The sequence below is a fragment of the Solenopsis invicta genome, chromosome 3 (assembly GCF_016802725.1).
Source record: "Solenopsis invicta isolate M01_SB chromosome 3, UNIL_Sinv_3.0, whole genome shotgun sequence".
Taxonomy (NCBI): Eukaryota; Metazoa; Arthropoda; class Insecta; order Hymenoptera; family Formicidae; genus Solenopsis; species Solenopsis invicta.
The window spans coordinates 4,353,006-4,372,798 of NC_052666.1; the positions used below are offsets into that span (position 1 = coordinate 4,353,006).

General features: G+C 41.7%; 1 protein-coding gene across 1 annotated transcript; it reads right to left on the minus strand.

The window, feature by feature from the left end:
* Positions 1-9,364: 9,364 nt before the first annotated feature.
* LOC120357278 lies at positions 9,365-14,596 on the minus strand. The gene has a single exon (XM_039447435.1). The coding sequence runs from the start codon at positions 14,594-14,596 to the stop codon at positions 9,365-9,367; it is 5,232 nt and encodes a 1,743-aa protein (XP_039303369.1).
* Between the last annotated feature and the right edge of the window lie 5,197 nt (positions 14,597-19,793).

A 19,793-nucleotide genomic window follows, 5' to 3' on the forward strand; every position in this document is an offset into this window, starting at 1 on the left:
CCCAGCCATTTCACGTAAACTTTGTTTCCTTTCTTCTTTAAAATTTTCTGCACTAAATAGACATCAGGATATTTCGCTTGATGTAATTCATGTTCATAAAATGCACCCGCGACGCTTTTTCCGCGATAATCTTCCAATAAATACGTGATGGGATTTGTATGCTGCACTTTAATGATCGTAAACACCTCGGTTGTCCAATTTGGAGTATAGTTTTTTTCAAAAATTGTCTTGTGTTTGCTCACGCGTACCTTAGCTCCAACCTTGAATTTCGCAGGTGCAGCGATCTTAACGTGGCTATACACCGTGTCGAGGAGCTTTTTAGCCAATTCTGGCGTTACATCCACGGGTCGCATGCTTATCGTACGATGAAACGCGCGGTTGTAATCTGAAACCAGACGCGGTAGTTCGTCGACCCACTTGTAAGATCCTTGCAACGTAAACATTTTCCACATCTTCTCCTTCAAAGTTCTATTGAAGCGCTCAATTATCGATGCTTTCATCACCGAATACGTGGAATAATGATTAATGTTGTGCTTTTTCAAAAGTTTCTGCACATCGACGTTGTAAAACTCCTTGCCCATATCCGTTTGCAAGTTGCGTGGACATCTTCCGCTCTTCCGAATTATCTCGGCGATGACGTCAGCTGTCTCTTTTCCGCTCTTGCTCTTCATCGCTACTGCCCATGCGAATTTGCTCAACGCATCAATGACCGTTAGTATATAATGATGACCTTTGTTAATATTTGAATATGGACGCATCTCGACGATATCAGCTTGCCACAGATCGTCGAATCCTTTGATTATAACACGTCTTCTTGGAAAATGTCGTCTCGCTGGAGCGTGTAATTCCTCGACGAGACGTCGTCTTTCGGAGCAAATTTTTTTTGATAAACTCATGTTTTTTTTTGTAAACTCGCGATGTAAATCAGCTTCGTTTATTTTGTATCATCCTTCAGTAACCATTCTTTGTCCTCCGGTTTCTGTCGATTAGATAATTTTTCATACTCATTCTTCATCCGATTTACGCTCGTTCGATAACCATCTAATACTCGATCTCGAGATTTTTCACAACGATCCTGAGCCGCGTGATAATTATCCGTCAATCGTTCCCCAACCGTCCGATTTTTATTTCAGAACCGTTCAAAGTCATTCGTTAGACGTTCGTACCCGTCTTTTCGGCGTTCATTGCCGCTCATTTTTTTTTATCGCACGTCCTTTTCGGACAAAGTCAGCCTCCTGTCTGACTCGTTTCGCGGGATATACGTTTAATTTATAATTATACCGGCTTCGCGAAGTTCCTCGATGATGGACAACATCTCGTTGCCGTGAGCATCGTTGCCGGCTCTATATGAAGCGTCAAGCAACCGGAGTCGATCCACCAACTCATTGGGATCGTCCCAGTGCACGTAATCGATCTTATTATCGTTCAGTATCATAGCGCGAGGTATTCCCTTTCCGGATTTATTCTTTCTCTTTGGTGTAGATTCAATTGACATCAATGGCGCAATCACGTATTTATACTTGTATCCTCTGTTGCCCCGTAGTCGACTCTGCGCGGTGAAATTTTTTCTATGTACGTTTGTAGCCAACAATATGCTCTTGTACTTTTGCAAATCATCCTCCTTATAGAGAAAATCATCGGGCAATCTTTTAAAAATCAACTCATAAAGACCGGGTGTGCCAACGTATCGCACGCCGTCGATAATGATGTTATCATCGATGTCCACGTCAAACTTCTTATTACCAAGCATCATTTCGTCCCTGTCGAGACGAACGCCATATATGGTGTCTATACTTTTCTCCGATCCACCACCACCACCGCTGAGGAACTCGCCGATGTACTTTTGACCGAGCGGACCCAAATGTTGCGACAACGTTTTTCGACCTTCCAACGTTTGCATGTGATGTTGAACAGTTGTTCCGAATGAATCGTCTGTGGTTTCGAAGACGTCCTCGAGAACCTTATTCGTTGATTTTGCTGCTCCAATCGTAGGTGTTTTCGTCGACGGTCCTGGCGATTCTATCATTGTAGAATGAAGCACAGGTGAATCCAACGTGACGTTAGAACGTTTCCTTTCTCCCGATGGTAATTTTGAATATTTGTGAGATGCTCCACCGTCGTCGTCGTCGTCGTCGTCGCTATCCCTGTGTTTTTTCTTAGTATGTTTCGACTTTTCCTCTTTGATATCTTTAACCTCTTTCTTAATCGGCTGGGATTCCTCGACAATCTGTTTCAGAGGTTCAACGATAGGCTTGAAACGTCTCTCCATCCTCTTCCTCAATTCGACCAGAGCGCGATGTTTCTTGCGGATCGCTTCGCTCGTTTTTTCAATCTCTTTCGCGAGTTTCTCGCGATTACGCACATTAGCCATGATGAACGTCTCTGTTCAAGGTATCGAGAACAACTAATCGTTTCACGGTACCGCGAACTTGTTAAATCCTTTTCTGTATCGTCCATTAGTGAGCGAACTATCCTTGTCTATTACTAGAAATCCGTACTCACGCTGCCAACAAGCACGACATAATGCGCAAAATTCGTCGTACGACATGTCGTTGTTCACGTGATCGTTGTAAATATGTTTCAGATTAGTACCATCCTGTTTAAACAGGATTAGGAGATTGGCATTATCGCGTATCAGATGTTTCGGTATCCTCGCGTACGTTTGACACAGGTAAAAGCAGTCGACATTCGAATGACGACCCATCGAAAAGTATTCTCTGATCGCATCCTGCTTATCGCATGCAACGTCGTCGAAGACAAAGATCGAATTCGGACGCGACTCGCTCGGCGGAACGACATCGCTGTTATTTGAGAATGTAAAGTATCCGATTTCATCGATCGATGTCAACAGATTTTCGAGATATCGATATTTTGGTTGCATTAGCGACTTGGAATAAATATAAACATTTTCAAAACGTACACCGTGCGGACTCTCGAGCAGGCTTATAAGAACATTAGTCTTGCCACACGAGGATGGCCCTGCAATTATAGCGCGGATGGTACTCGGCAACAATTCGCCGTGCTTCCTCAACGGCGCGCTGCCCCCAATCATTTGCAATTTCTCGTCACAGTTTGTGACGCGTATCGTACGCGACTGCCGCACGAATTTCATGATTCACACTAAACTCGCGTGACACGTCGAGCGCCTATTTATAGGCGCGCGGAACCGCGAGTTGCTCAGTAGTAAAAATGTTTCTCACGCTGTCACATCCCTGTGATATTTTAGATTTGAGCGCTGAGCAGTTGGAATATATACCGAAAGTCGTATTGTTACACGTATACGGCAACTACGTCGATCACGTGTGGGACAGGCTTCCGAAGCATATAAGAGCGGACCCGGAGGTTGGAACGTATCGTCGCTGCGACGAGCATCACAATCAGCCATGGCAGAGAACGCACATTGACGGTCCCGCGCCGAGAATTAAAGATTGCGACAAATGTCAGCGTCGAGCAAAGGTTGCGTCGGAGGTCTGCTGAATCGAGCGATAAATGCGCTTCCTTTCGAATTACATATTCCCGGCTATCAGTTTTGCGGTCCGGGCACTCGGTTGAAGAAACGATTAGCTAGAGGCGATAGAGGCGTAAATCCATTGGACGCGGCGTGCCGCGAACACGATATTGCGTACTCTCTTAGCAACGAACTCGTCGATAGACACGCGGCGGATAAGGTGCTCGCCGATAAAGCGCTGGGACGCGTCATCGCAGGAAATTCGACTATCGGCGAAAAAGCCGCCGCTGCAGCCGTTTGGACAGCGATGAAGGCCAAGACCAAGATCGGCATGGGTATGAAGGCGAGAAAGAGGAAAGCAACGACAAAGAAAACGATGAAAAAACGAATACTTCCGTCGGCGAAACGAGGCGGTGTGTTACCGATCCTGCCAATGTTAGGCGTGCTCGGATCTTTAATCGGTGGTGCAGCCGGTGTAGCGAAAGCGGTAAACAACAGCAAAGCTGCGCGACGTCAGCTCGAGGAGCTGCAACGTCACAATCGCGCAATGGAACAAGGTCGCGGGCTTTATCTTGCTCCGTACAAGCGTGGACGAGGATTGTATCTTGGACCATATAAACGCGGACAAGGAGTATCGGCGAAGAAAAAAAAAACGTCGAAAAAACGATAAAAATGCCCGAGGGAGTGACCACCGATGTACAATTAAACTGTCTGGCGAAACGTATGCGCATACCATATTTTAGAGGAGTGTACATGCATAATACTTTACCGACCAGTGGCGTAAGAAGAAACGAAAGCGGTATTGTCAATCTAGACGATATCGCGACTCATTGGGTCGCATACGTAAAAAGGAGCAACCGCGTAATTTATTTCGATATTTTTGGTAATCTTCGACCGCCTCGAGAACTGGTGCGATATTTCGGAAGCAATGTTACGATTGAGTACAATCGAACGTCCTATCAGACGTACGATCAAAGTTTCTGCGGACAAATGTGCTTGCGGTTTCTTCAGACTGTTGACCTTTAAAAGACCGACGAGATACCGCAAAGTCTCAGTATTCGTCGAGCGCTTTTTCCATCATGTCGTTTACCCTAACGCTGAGCGGAAAGAGCAACGTTCTCGCTGCAAATTACTCTCCGACGATAGATTTAACCGATGCCGAATACGAACTCGGTCTAACGCTTTTTGAAACTTACAACACGATACCGAACGTGAACGCCTCGAACAATAAATTCTATTTCGGTAAAGACGATGCGGAGATTACGATACCCGAAGGATCGTACGAGCTGCCGGCCATAAACGAATTTTTGAAACGCGCAATTTCGCAGAAACGTCCACGACGCAACGCACCCGATGCCGGTGACGTTGTCCGCGGCGATATCGGCGTGTTCAATGATGACAATGAGGAAGAAGAGTTCCCGATAGTGATTCGCGCAAATTATAACACAATGAAGTGCGAGATTAAATGTGCATACACAATAAACTTTAATAAACCAATCAGCATTGGATCGCTGCTGGGATTCTCGAAGCGCGTACTGCAACCGCGTAGATGGTATGAATCGGACCAGTCGATCAACATAATTAACGTAAATATAATTCGTATTGAATGCAGTGTAACTGCGGGTGCATACAACAACGGTGCGCGTGTGCATACGATTCATGAATTTTCGCCGAGTGTGCCTTCAGGATATAAGCTCAGTGAAAAGCCAAATCAGATCATTTACCTTCCAGTAATCGTACGGAGCATTACGACTCTCACCATACGAGTTGTCGATCAAAACGGACGATTGTTGGACTTTCGCGGAGAAGAGATTACAGTTAGGTTGCACGTTCGAAAGCGAGCATGACACATGAGATGCTTGTGTTGAGTGGAGCCGAGCGCGCACGAAGAGATACCGCATTCTTTACAAGGACGGTGACATCATCAATTGATATTCCGACTCGGTCAACTGAGAAGAAAAAGCTCAGCGCATCAAACGTTAAATTTTTACAATCACTGGGATTCGCGGTACGAAAATCTTAAAAATGACTGATATTCTAAACGTCAGAGACGAGCCGATCTTTGACGATCGAATCGTCAAGATTGAAACCCACGCTTATTCGCCGTATGCAAACACAACGTACGGGCACAGCGATGAGATAAGAATACCCATACAACAACAAGATTTGTATACATTGCCGTACGAGAGTTTCCTATACGTCGAGGGGAGAATTACGAAACAGAATAGACCTGAAGGGGCCAGCGGTGACGTGGTATTGGGAAATAATTGTGTTGCGTTTATGTTCGACGAGATAAGATACGAGTTGAACGGCGTTGAAATTGATCGTAATAGAAACGTGGGCATAACCAGCACGCTGAAAAACTATGTAACGCTGTCATCCGACAAAAGCGTGATTCTGCGAAATGCCGGCTGGGAAACGCAGATGACTACCGCTGACGGGTATTTCAATTTCTGTGTCCCGCTCTACGTGCTGTTGGGATTCTGCGAAGATTATAAACGCATAGTGATCAATGCTCGTCGAGTTGATCTTGATACGAGCGCGCAACGATAACAATTGTCTGAAGGGTAATTCGGCGTTGGAGCCCGTTCTCGAGTTGTTTAAAATTCAGTGGCGAATGCCGCATGTACTCTTGAGTGATATAAATTAACTTTCGATGCTGCGCACTTTGGAGAGCGGACGATATCTCAGCATGGCTTTTCGCTCGTGGGATCTTTACGAGTATCCGCTTTTGCAACGCTCGACCAAGCATTCGTGGGCAATCAAGACCGCTACTCAGCTCGAGAAGCCGCGATACGTCATTTTCGCTATGCAAACCGGCCGAAAAAATAACATGTCTGAGGACACGAGCCGATTCGATCATTGCAATTTGACCAACGTGAAACTTTATCTGAATTCTGAATCTTATCCCTACATCGAAATGGATCTTGATTTTGCCAAAAACAAATGGGCTATTCTATACGAGATGTACGCGCGTTTCTGCAAAAACTATCTCGGATACGAGTATCTCGAGCCGAATCTCACCGTCACCAACTTTCTAAACAGAGGTCCGTTCGTAATAATTGATTGCAGTCGGCAAGTTGAATCGATTAAGAGCGCAACCGTTGACGTGCGAATAGAATTCGAAACTAAAGATAACGTGCCGGAGAACACCGGCGCGTATGCACTCATAATACACGATCGCGTGATTCAATATAATCCGTTGACAAACATTGTGCGCAAAATCACCTAATTCTACGCATATATATATATATATATATATATATATATATATTATACGATACATCGACATGAACCACAGTCTTCGTTTCGACCGCGACATGTCCGTGCCGACGTTCGTGGATCTGCAAGGTTTCCCCCTTGGACGATTAAGTGGTTTCATCGTAAAAGAATTTGTGGCGTTAAGAGGGGGAAACGTTCTCGCGCATTATATCTTTGACAGTCCCCAGCCATGGGATTGGTTAATGAAATCCGAAAAATCCTGCGCCTCCTTGCTCACTGCCCGTCATCATGGGCTAAGATGGGGCACTGACGGAGTGGTTCCGTACCGGAAAGCGAGACAAGTGATTGCGACTGCAGTACTGGGTGCTGAAAATCCTGACAACAAGGAGATTGTATACGTCAAAGGGCACGAGAAACGAGAATGGCTGGGAGAATTACTTCTGGACAGTCGACGAGAATACGCATACATCGAGAGCCTGGATGTGGATTACGAAGACGTGGATAATCTGAATAATCTAGATGATGCTAATACTTTTCAATGTGGACAACACCGTACGAATAAACATTGTGCAATGCAAAATGTATTCAAACTTTTCAATTGGTGGACACAATTACATGAATAAACATATGTAATATACGAGATACGTTTTATTCCTTTCCCCACCATTATATCAACGTTTCTCCAACGTTTTTCGTGTTTCATATAGGTTGTTCATGTTTTATATAGGTTGTTCATATTTCGTTTAACGTTCTTATACATGTTTCATTTAGTGTTTCACATTTCGTTTAACGTACGCCATGTACGTTAACGTTATGTTTAACGTTTCGTTCTTGTACAACGTTGCTGCGAAAACGTGTCGTGACATGTAATAACGATGATGATGCAATTATTGAAAAAAGGGGGAAGCATCCCCTCTCCTATAAAAAAATTCAGAAGCATAAACGTGTCGAGACATGTTCAAGGCTACCGATTAAATTATTGGAAAGAGGGGGAACTTCCCCTTCTCCTTCTTAGAAAATTCCAGTAACATTAATCACAAAAACGTCATGTGCAACGTTGTCGGACCGTGAAAAACGTGTCGTGACATGTTCGAGTGATAATAAAGAAATTACTGAAAAAAGGGGGACTTCCCCTTCTCCATTTAAAAAAACAAATCCAAAACTATTAATCGCAAAAAGTCTCACGATTTGCAATCAGTCTTGCATCAGTTGCTCGTGCGAACGGTTCAGACAACGCAACGCTCTTGAAATAAGCGCAATGGCACTTTATTATGTTCCGATCGAAGCGTGCAATAAATCGTAAGTATCATTTTATACATATAAATTATATTTTATTCAATTACTTTTTATTGTACGTTTCATTCATCTCCATTTCTTTTCAGCACGTCTTCAGATTCGCGGTATACACCGCGCATTCTAAGCAGAAGGTTCTCGTTAACCTTAACATCATACAAATGGATTGATATTGACATCAGCGTGACATCAGTTTCATGCTCCGTGGAGATATCGCTCGGCGATACACGCGGCAACCGGATATCTACCATACAGAACATGGAGAACTCTGATCGAGAAACGTGTTGACATCGAGCGATTTGTCCAGTCAACGGAGACATCATCATCGATAACGATACACGACCTTAACGTGCAACTTGTTAAACTGAACGAACAAAGTATTGTTAAATTAACGTTGCACGATGCATGTATTTATCTCAAGCCTGCAACCGTGCTATTCTTATACAAGCTAGAGCATTGCGTTGAACATGTATATTTTATGTTGTATCAAAGCATCGCTATCGTGACTGAGAAATTTAAATATTTCGTAAACTTTTTGCGTCAAAACTGTGTCGTAAATAAACGCGAAGCTATACATATGTTGCACAAATCTTACGATAAGAGTTCGCAGATCGAGTGCGAATTAATTGCTTATGCTATTGATATTATTGTACACGATGCATTGCATACTGAATAAAATAAATGTATTTAAAACATACGCTCTAAAATTATTTTCTCTCATCATTTCCACATTATAAAATATTATATGGTTCTAGCTTTCCCTCTCCCAGCATCCTCCATCCCCACAGCGGATACATACCGCTGTATTGCGCGGGTGACTCCACCTCTCAGTAAGTCCCCGCGCCATTTTGCCTACCTATCCGCATCTTCTTTGTTTTGTCTTATTTCGAGGGAATTTGCACTATCCTCGGCGACTTGCGTCGTTTGCGTACTCGGACGCTTATTCTTGCGATTTTGAAATGATGGTGACACAAATTAATAAATATATAAATTTTTATTGTCAACCGTAAAAGAATGTGACTCTCACAGAGGTTGCGTGAGAACTCTAAGTGGAGGGGCCGACTTCACACAAAGAGACGAAGCGAAGTCCCCTAAAATGAACGCAATATGGCGGGCGCGCTAGTGAGACGTAAATGGCGCTCTCGCGCTAGTGATACATGAATGGCGCTCTCGCGCTAGTGAAACGTCACAATACATGCGCAGCTAATTTAAATCATGGTAAACTCAACATACCGCCGCCCTTGAAAGCACCAGCTTTCAACATCAAAGAAACGACAAAAAAAAAACTGCACACGGCATGTGGATCGCTAACTTATACACTAACGAAAAATTGAATACAACAAAACACGCATAAAGTACAGTGGTATAAGTTTAACTAAGATAATACATATACTCTGATGCTTATTCCTCCACGGGTAAAACACACAGCCGCGTGATTGGGCGCTTATACACTCCCTTAGGAGTTCGCACGGTGGCGACGCGAACAACACCGTCATCACCTGGATGAATCTGCTCTATCCGACCCAGACTCCAACATAGTGGTGGTAAATTGTCCTCTTGTAATAATATCATCTGCCCAATTTTGATGGGTTTGCTAATTGTGTTCCATTTAGTACGTGATTGGCACGTATGAAGATATTCTTTCACCCAACGGCGCCAGAAATGCTGTTTTAATTTTTCAACACGTTGCCATCGTGATAATTTGTTGATGGGCAACGTTTCAAGGCTAGGCTCAGGATACGCCGTGATTGGACATCCAATTAAAAAATGTGCCGGAGTAAGGGCATTCAAATCACTGGGGTCGTTGGATAAAGGGGTGAGTGGCCTAGAGTTCAATATAGCTTCTACCTGTGTCAACAAAGTGAGCAGTTCATCATGTTTCAAAGATGCTTCGCCAATAATACGCTTCAAATGAAATTTGGTACTCTTAATAGCCGCCTCCCAAATGCCACCCATATGTGGAGCTCTGGGTGGGATAAAATGCCATTTTATTTTTTCCAGGGCCATAAAATCGACAATTTTTTGCTTAAGACTATCAGTTTTAAATAATTCATACAATTCATTTAACTCACGTTTTGCTCCTACAAAGTTTAACCCATTATCTGAATATATGTCGGTGGGGCGTCCTCTCCGACTTATGAATCGCTTAAATACATTCAAATATGTTTCTGAGGACAAATCTGCCGCTAGCTCAATATGAACAGCCTTAGTGGCTAGACAAATAAATAGTGCTATATAGCACTTAACGGTTTTAGAGTTCTTTCTTTGACCTTCCTTGTAAAGGAATGGCCCTGCGTAATCAACGCCACATTTTTGAAAAACATATTTTACCGATCTTACCCGTGTTTCAGGCAAATCTGCCATTAATGTGTTACTTAATGTAGGAGCATTACGCACACATGTAACACATTTTTTTATCATGCTTCGCACCGTACTTCGAGCTGACGTTGGCCAATAATTTTGCCGAATGGCTGACAAGGTAGCTTGCGCTCCCGCGTGTAAGTGACGCTCATGCTCGTATTTAATAATTAATTGTGTAAAGGCATGTTTGCCTGGCAAAAGAATAGGATGTTTATATTGATAAGAAATATCCGCGTTGACCAATCGACCACCGACTCTTAAAATACCATGCATATCTATAAAAGGTTTTAACCTTAAAATATTACTGTTTTTGTTTAAACATCTATTAACCTTAATTGAATGCATTTCCGCCTTGAAGGCATCGTGCTGCACTAACCTTACCAACGCTATTCGAGATTGTTCCAACTCTTCAATCGTTAAAGGTTGAACCTTAACTGAATCTTTATTATTCACGTGTAACATTTTTATTCCTTTTATTTTGCAATTTTTTGTGAATCTATGACAAAAGGCAACGACGCGTATAAGACGTGAAAACTTGGAAAAACGATTAAAAATGTCATATTGTGGTTTAGCTTCTATACCGCTGACTAATGCTGCAACCCTTCCTTCGGGTAGTTCTATGTCTGATGTGTGAAAATTCTCAGAAGGCCATTCGTTTTCATTTAATTTCAACCATGATGGTCCGAACCACCATATATCTAGGTCTCCTAATAAGTCAGGCATAACGCCTCGAGAAAGTGGATCAGCAGAGTTTTCAAGACTAGGCACATGCCTCCAATCGCTAATGTCAGTGAGACGCTGTATTTCCGCTATACGATTAGCTACAAATGGTGTCCATTTACGACTACATGATCGTAACCAACACAATACAATACGAGAATCAGTCCAAAAATACATAGACCTTATCAGTACTGGTAAACAACTCCTTACCTTTAGTGTAAGTTGAGCTAACAACAATGCTCCACAGAGCTCGAGACGTGGTATGGATAAAGCCTTAAGGGGAGCCACTCTGGATTTGGAACATAATAGGCGAACTTCAACCTGACCATTACGAGAAATAGATTTAACATACAGACATGCCCCATAAGCTTGTTGACTCGCGTCCGAAAATCCGTGAATTTCTACATTTTGCATTTCATTACACACGACCATGCATGGTATTCCGATATTCCTAAGTATTTGCAACTTGCCTTCGTATTCCCTCCAAAGTGTATGCGATTCATTAGATATAGACTCATCCCAATCTAGTTTAGAACGCCATAACTCTTGCATCAAAAGCTTGGCAATTATAACGGATGGACCCAACAACCCCAAGGGGTCAAATATCAAAGCTATTCTGGATAAAATGCTACGCTTGGTAGGCTTTTCCAACGGTTGATGATGTCCTATGCTTGTGAATTTGAATATGTCAGATTCGCAATTCCAACTTACACCGAGAGCTCTAGTCTCATTGCTATGATCAACAGCTAAACTAAATTCCTTGCTACAAGGCACCTTGCTATCTCGCAAAGATACATGATTTGATGACCACTTCGTTAATTCAAATCCACCTCGTTTAAGTAGTTCTGTGGCTTGCTCCTTGATCTTTAATGCCTGCTTTAATGTAGACGCTCCTGTCAATAAATCATCTACATAAAAATCACGTAAGGTGACCTTTGATCCAATGGGAAATGATTCTGCCTCATCTTCTGCAAGTTTTCTAATAGTTCTAATAGCTAAAAACGACGCCGGAACTGTTCCGTATGTAAGTGTAAGGAGTTCAAAACCCTTCAAATCATCTTGTGGAGATTCACGCCAGAAGATACGTTGAAAGTATGTCTGGGATTCATCGATAAGAACCTGCCTGTACATTTTACAAACATCAGCAGTCATTGCATATTGAGGAATACGAAAACGCGTGAGGATCGAAAACAAATCGTCTTGAACTGTCGGTCCGGCTAACAGTGTGTCATTCAATGATAATCCCGACGTGGTCCGGCACGACGCATCGAACACTACTCTTAACTTAGTCGTAGTGCTACTTTCTTTAATAACCGTATGATGCGGTAAATAATACGAGAGTTTGTCGTTCGTAAGATCCTTGATTTCACGCATGTGATTTAAGTTAATATATTCTCGCATAAAATTTTTGTACTGTAAATAGACTGCGGGTTGAGTTGTTAGACGCCTTTCCAAGTTAAGAAAGCGACGCCTTGCGATCTCCATCGAGTCGCCCAATTGCTGAATTTTCTCTTCGTTCACAGGTAATTTAACTATAAACCGACCTTCTTTGTTACGCCTAACATTCTGTTGAAAGTGCGTTTCACATAGTTGTTCATTGAGAGTACGAGGTGCTGTATTAGCAGAAGAAATATCATGCTCAACCTCCCAGAATTTCGAAATGGAGTCATTTAGTTTGTCGACCGCAGTAACGTGACAGACTGGTGTCGCTATATTCGAGCAATCGAACGATGGACCTCCGACCACCCACCCAAGCTTTGTTTTCTGCAACGTAGGATGAGCCTTGCACGATTTAATCTGACCGACACATAAAAGTGGCCAAAATAATGGAGCTCCGATGAGCATATCAATATCACTTGGAATGTTAAAGTTAGGATCTGCTAGTGCTAAATTTGACGGGATGTTATAATCTGACATCGGATGAAATTCTTGAGGAATTCTTTGTATAATACTATGAAGAATTATGCATTCAATAGTTTTAGTATATGCATTAACTCGAGATCGAAAAGTGACATTGACTATTCTTTTTGATTCGAATTGTCCTTCTGCTGCACCAGACATTGAAATGTGAAAATCTCGTACATTAAGTTGTAATTTATTTGCAAAATTTTCTGTAATGAAATTCAACTGCGAACCACTATCTAATAGAACTTTACAACCATGGGTTTGTCCTCTGGAATCGTACACACTGACTATAGCGGTGGCAAGCAAAACATTACAAGCATTACTCATCTGAGTGCATTGAGTTACTACCGGCGATGGCGAGTCAGATGAAGACTCATTTGCCTTAGACAGTGAAGCTGTCTGTTGCTGATCTTTTTTTGCTATCTCATTTTTTGCTTCAAAATGTAATAATGTGTTGTGTGTCTTTCCACATTTACGACAAGAACTAGCTGTACAATTTTTAGCCTGATGTGATCCCGCCTTTAAACAATTGATACATAAATGTGCATTCTTAGCGACTTCAAAACGCCTTTCGACAGGAAGATTACGGAATGATTCACATTGAAAAATTAAGTGCTTACCCTTACAATGTATACAAGATTGATTATTTGTAACTACGTGCGCAGTAGGATATTTGGCCTTCTGTGAATTGTTCGTTACATCAGAGTTCACACGTCCTGTTGATTTGTTTGATATCGTTTCCAAGGCTTGACATCTTTTTGCCAAAAAATCTGTAAGCTCCTTGAATGTTGGTATTGTCGTGTCTGTACGACTCGTTTCCCATTCTTTGATCGTAGTGGAATCAAGCTTAGTCAACACCAGATGAACCATCACATCATCCCATGTGTCAACTGGTCTCTGTAATGCCTTAAGAGCCCTGAAATGTTTAAGCACATTGTCGAGTAAACCACGCAATGCTGTGCAATTTTCTTTATGAATTGGAGCAATCTCAAATATCGCCTTAATATGTGTTTGTACTATACGCCTCTTGTTATCGAAACGTTCGCTTAACAATTGCCATGCTTCGGCATAATTATCTGTTGTGATATCGAAAGATTTAATAACTTCCGCCGCCTTGTCTTTTAATGACGAGCGCAAATAATGGAATTTTTGAATAGACGACAATTTTTCATTAGCGTGAATGAGTTTATCAAATGAATCATGAAAGGTGTACCACTCTTCATACGAACCAGAAAAAGTAGGCAACTGTATTTTCGGCAATCGAATATTTGAGTCTGAATTATGTTGAGACGTAACTACTTGATTAGACACACTAGTGCTCGGTTGTGATTCTACCTGAGATCGTTCAATTACATTAATGCGCTGATCATGTAAAGACATGAGTTGAAAATACGCTTCTTCAAACCGCGCACGATCTTCTACATATGCTGCAGTCACAGTCGTGTCCTTGTCTAACGCTAAACATTCGAGTCGCGATTGCACTTCGTCGTATTGTTCGAATAACTCCGCTAGTTTTTTCTTGCGCTCAATTAACTCAAATTTCGTTGCACGCAACGCTTGTGCGGACTCTAGAAATGTTTTGAGCCGCGTGACCGAGCCCTTTATGCTCGTTCGCCGTGTTTTCGCTTCAGCTTCCGTAAGACTCATCGCGCCTTTTTATACAATGACTGAAAACGATTGACTTACGTGTGTATGACAATGTATACCGAATGTATTGTTACGTATGTTACATCGAATCGTCGACGCAGCAATGCAGTCGTATGTTGATGCTTCAATGAATGCCAGCTGTAGCCTTGAGTGTGTCCCGTCTACGCTGTCCAAACCTCCTTCCGTCGAAGTAGTTAATCCTCCATGCAGTATGGAAGTTTCGAGAATGCTCGGCGTCCGTAATGGCGGATCCGAGCTTGCGACAATTTGAGATGCTGTAGCGCGTGATATGTAACGCCAACCTTTTATGGTGTATGTCTCAGCCGTCCTTGGTTATGTCCGAAAACGACAGATTCCAGGCCGATATGAATTAGGCTGATAATTGCAATATGTGCTTCCAGCTCACGCACCGAATATACCATTCGGATTTATGCTTCTAGACGCGTGCCAATATGGCTGTGCACGCGTTGTATGAGAGATCTTTTACGACGACGTATCCGGCTCGAAGGACCAATGTTTTGTCTTATTTCGAGGGAATTTGCACTATCCTCGGCGACTTGCGTCGTTTGCGTACTCGGACGCTTATTCTTGCGATTTTGAAATGATGGTGACACAAATTAATAAATATATAAATTTTTATTGTCAACCGTAAAAGAATGTGACTCTCACAGAGGTTGCGTGAGAACTCTAAGTGGAGGGGCCGACTTCACACACAGAGACGAAGCGAAGTCCCCTAAAATGAACGCAATATGGCGGGCGCGCTAGTGAGACGTAAATGGCGCTCTCGCGCTAGTGATACATGAATGGCGCTCTCGCGCTAGTGAAACGTCACAATACATGCGCGGCTAATTTAAATCATGGTAAACTCAACATTCTTTGTCTAAGCTTGCGTCATGCAGCGGCAATCGATCCCTTGAATCATCGTTTCATGAAAATCTACCCCCACATATCGGGGAACGTATAAAAGATACTCGTCATTCTATATACATGCGATTAATTGTAAATACGCAGTGCGACGGAGGATGCTCTCGCACAGCCCTTTGTTCCTCAGTCGTAGCCGTGCTCTCGATTAGCAGACATTGTGAGTGAGAAAAAATGACGTGGGGCACGTGGATGAACGTCTTCTTCAAGGAGTTCGTTCCCACGGACAGCCTCCTCGGGTAATCCTCTTCGAGCACCACCACCTTTACAGGTGAGGACGAAGTGGAGGCCGAGGGGAGTGAGCAAATTTATTTCTTTGTGCGCGCGGCGGCGGACAGTTCCGCGAACGCCACGTCAGGCCCGCGCGCCGCGAATTTTAGGTCCGCGGGTGACGTCAGGCCCGCGACGCGAATTATAAGTATATATTATGAGAGTTCTAACTCAGGCACCGAGGGTCCCCCCCCCCTACGGCTATCTATTTACATAAACAAATATGGTTATTACTATCTACATAGATAACGGTTATCTCTGTTTATGTAAACAGATAACGGTAAGTCCCGGGGGTGACGTCATTACCCCGCACCCACATTTCCCCCGCGCACCTCACCCCCCCTCGTTACCCCGTAGTTAGAACTCTCATAGTCATACTACTTACAATGCCGTATAAAATGATTTGTGAAACATTCTTAGCTAACACAAGACCCAAAAAAGTTGACCCAGTTATAATAAGTAGTCAATTTTTTATTAGTTAATTTTTTTTACAATTTAGTGATGATTTACATCTATAAAATGAGTATATATTATTGGATTAACTTTTTTATGTTGTGTTAACTGAGAATGTTTAAAAAATCATTTTATACAGCATTGTACATATAAAAGTTATTACAAAAAGTTTAGTTAATACAAATATTGATGTTAATACAAAAATCAGATTATTATATGCGTATTTCACATTGTTAGCATATTTGATTAATTATGCATGCCATCATTTTGTTGACAATATGCTGTAAAAATATGTTAACACAATGACATAAAAATAATTTTAAAACGCTATAATTGCAAAGTAATCAAATTGCCGACAACAAAACTTCACGTGTAGATATCGTGTATGATGATGACTTGGTGACATTTTGATATCAAACACATTAGTTGAATGTAGTGCACGCATGATAACAATTTGCTGGCAATTTGCTGAATTTAAATGACACAGCAAAAAGTAAACACGAAATGTTTCAAATACATTCAACTGGACACGATACATTCAAAGTTTTCAAAAAACCTTATTATTTTATTTAAATTTCGAAGAAATGCTGATTATCAGAAATTAGACTGTCGCAAAACACATTTTTCACTACTACGACTTCAATATGAAGCCGTTACCAACAAAACTTTGTTAGCAACATCGTTACATTAGGACGTGTTTACAGTGTTTAAAGTAAATTTTTATATGTACCCTTAAAAAAATATTTTCAATTATCGAATTACCCCATCCAACGATTTGCCCCGGTCTCCCCTATATTATAATTTATACGTACCATTTTTTCTAAAAATTTTACATTTATACTTCGCCAAATTGTATTTAACTGCTATTTTTTTTATTATAACAGTTTTAATATTTTTTAAATCTTCTGGCCAATAACAATGATTTGGTTCTTGTAACCAAATTACAGGAACCCCAGAAAAATCAAAATTTTTAAATTGTACTACTGCAAACTGAAAAATGAATAACATTAAATTATAGAAATTTGTATATTTTTTTGTAACACAAGGGAGAGAGAGGGTTATGAAACCATCGATGATTACATTTGGTAGAGTAACGGATTTTAATAAAATTCTTCTCGATATTAACCTTTGAAAAAGTGCAATTTTCAAGTTGAAAAATCAAAGTTAAAAAATTCCGAGAGCTTTATCAGTAATTTTACGGATACACGTAAGAGTTCGTGGATCAGCGGTAACGTGCCCCGATTCATGCTTGCGAGAAGATCGCCGAGATCGCCGGTTCGGGTTTCTAAATTTTTTTTTTAATTAGTGTAAGCGGATGCGCGCGCGCGCGCGCGTATGTGTGTATGTGTGTGTGTGTGAGTGTGCAAGCGCGTGCGCGTGTGCGTGTGTGTGTGTGTGTGTGTGTGCGTTGTTACGAGAGCGACAATTTAATTAAAAATGTACCTTTTTTGACATAATTATTTATTATTTCTACAAAAATATATTTTAATTGTTATAATAATAATTGTGATTATGGATTTGTATGCCCCTCCCCCCTCCTCTTATTGTTGTCCCGCGATCACCTCCTCTATCTCTGCCTCTAGATCTTCCTGCTCTTCCTCTTCCTCGTTCTCTTCCACGTCCTCTTCCTCTCCGTCTTGCACGAATGCTCGCAATAGCGGCATAAATAATATTTTGCAAATCTGCAATCTGAAACAAAAAAAAAAAGAATAAAAAGATGCTTGTGTTAACTTTGTATCATTAAAAGCGTCTACAGTTTTCTGTGCGGGTGAACCATGACAAACCAAGACCATGGAAAACAATAGGCTCGTTTTTCAATATCGAAACTGTGGCCGGTGTTCATAGTCGATTCTTATATTTAACATCGTCTTAAGCACTATCTTAAGATGTCATTAACCAATCAGAAAGTTTAAGCTATTAATTACTTAAGATGATCTTGAAATAAGAATAGACTACGAATACCAGCCTGTAACCGCATATAAAAACATGTTTAGTTTTATATTTAATAAACATTTACATTTATAGTTATTAAATGATTTGTGGCCGATGACACCGCTGCTGCCGTTGACATCGTCGCCGTTGACACGGCCGTATTGACTGCCATCGCCGTCGCTGTCGACGTCGTCGCTGCCGCTGCAGTCGACATTGTCGCCGTCACCGCCGCTATAGTCGATGTCGTCGCTGCCGCTGCAGTTGACATCGTCGTCGTCACCGCCGCTGTAATCGACGTCGGTTAATTATTGACCCACCCGTTATCTAGTCAGCGGTCTGCAGTTTGAGAAGCTGCTCTGGTTTGCGCACTCACCGATCTTTTGACTTGATATAAGTGATTCGGTTTCGCGTTGTATTTATACCATCTGGTTGTAGACGAGGGTTACCAAGGAGGAGAGTTTCCTGATTTCTGTTAGATTTCCAATAGGACCGTTAAAGATAAGGCCCTTAAATGATCACGCGCCTTCCGCGTGCCGCGCGGCTCGCGAGTTAAGGGGGAATCGCGTATAAGATCAAGAATTAATTTCGATACTTTAAAATTCAATATAAAATATAATTTTCAAAGAATTTTTAATTTTAGTGTGCAGAACTGTAGTGCTAATTTTTCTAAATTGTTACATAGCAAAAGAGTTAGAATTTTTTAATCCAAACTATTTTTTTATCGGTCCTGAATCTTTAGAAGACCTTAGCGGTTTTAATTTTTATGGGATTTTAATATGGTGAGCACAGAGCGCAAGCTGAGGGCGAGTGTAATAAATTTTTAGATTGAAACCCATAAGTATATTAGTGCTACTATTTTTAATTATCGCGTGAAGATAGACGGAATTATCGTGCGAGAGTCGCAAAAATCGCGCGCGGGCAAAGTTTATTCCGAGATTTATATAGGTTGCAATTCTTGAGTTACCTTAATCCCGATTTGATAGGATGGTAGTGTTGATTTTTCCGGATCATTACGCCACCTAAAAGTTTGAATTTTAACATTGCTCCTGGGTAAAACCAATTTTTATACTTTGAACGTTTATAACGCTTTCAGTTTTCCTGGTTTTTTAATTCCGCGTGCACAGTAGGATAGTGGAGTAGGCGCTCTACAAGAGTGCATGTTGAAGTTTGCAATTTTATTATTTCTACCATGAGGAAACTATTTTTCTTTGTGCCTGAATAAACTTTAAGACTCGGCGCGCGCGGGCGCTTGGCTACACTCACGGGGAACAAGAGGTGCGGGGCAGTTGCGCGAGCAAGTGCTGCGAGACGCGTTGATCTTCTTTGATTTTTACCCGTTGGAGTTTTTAAGATATTTAAATGCGATAAACGCAATATGATAGCTGAATGTACGCACAACATGTTACTAGGTTAAAAATTACGAATTTGTAGTTCTGGGCAAAACTGTTTTCCTTTGCGTTTGAGAGAAAATAGTTCAGATCGGACCGCGCGAGCTTGGCGACGCAGACAAGAGCCGCGAGGCACGGAGAAACCACGCGTGAGCGTTGTGAGTCGCATTCCGCGTATTATTTCTGATTTATATTTTAAATAGTGATCTCAAGTTTATTATTTTATTATTATT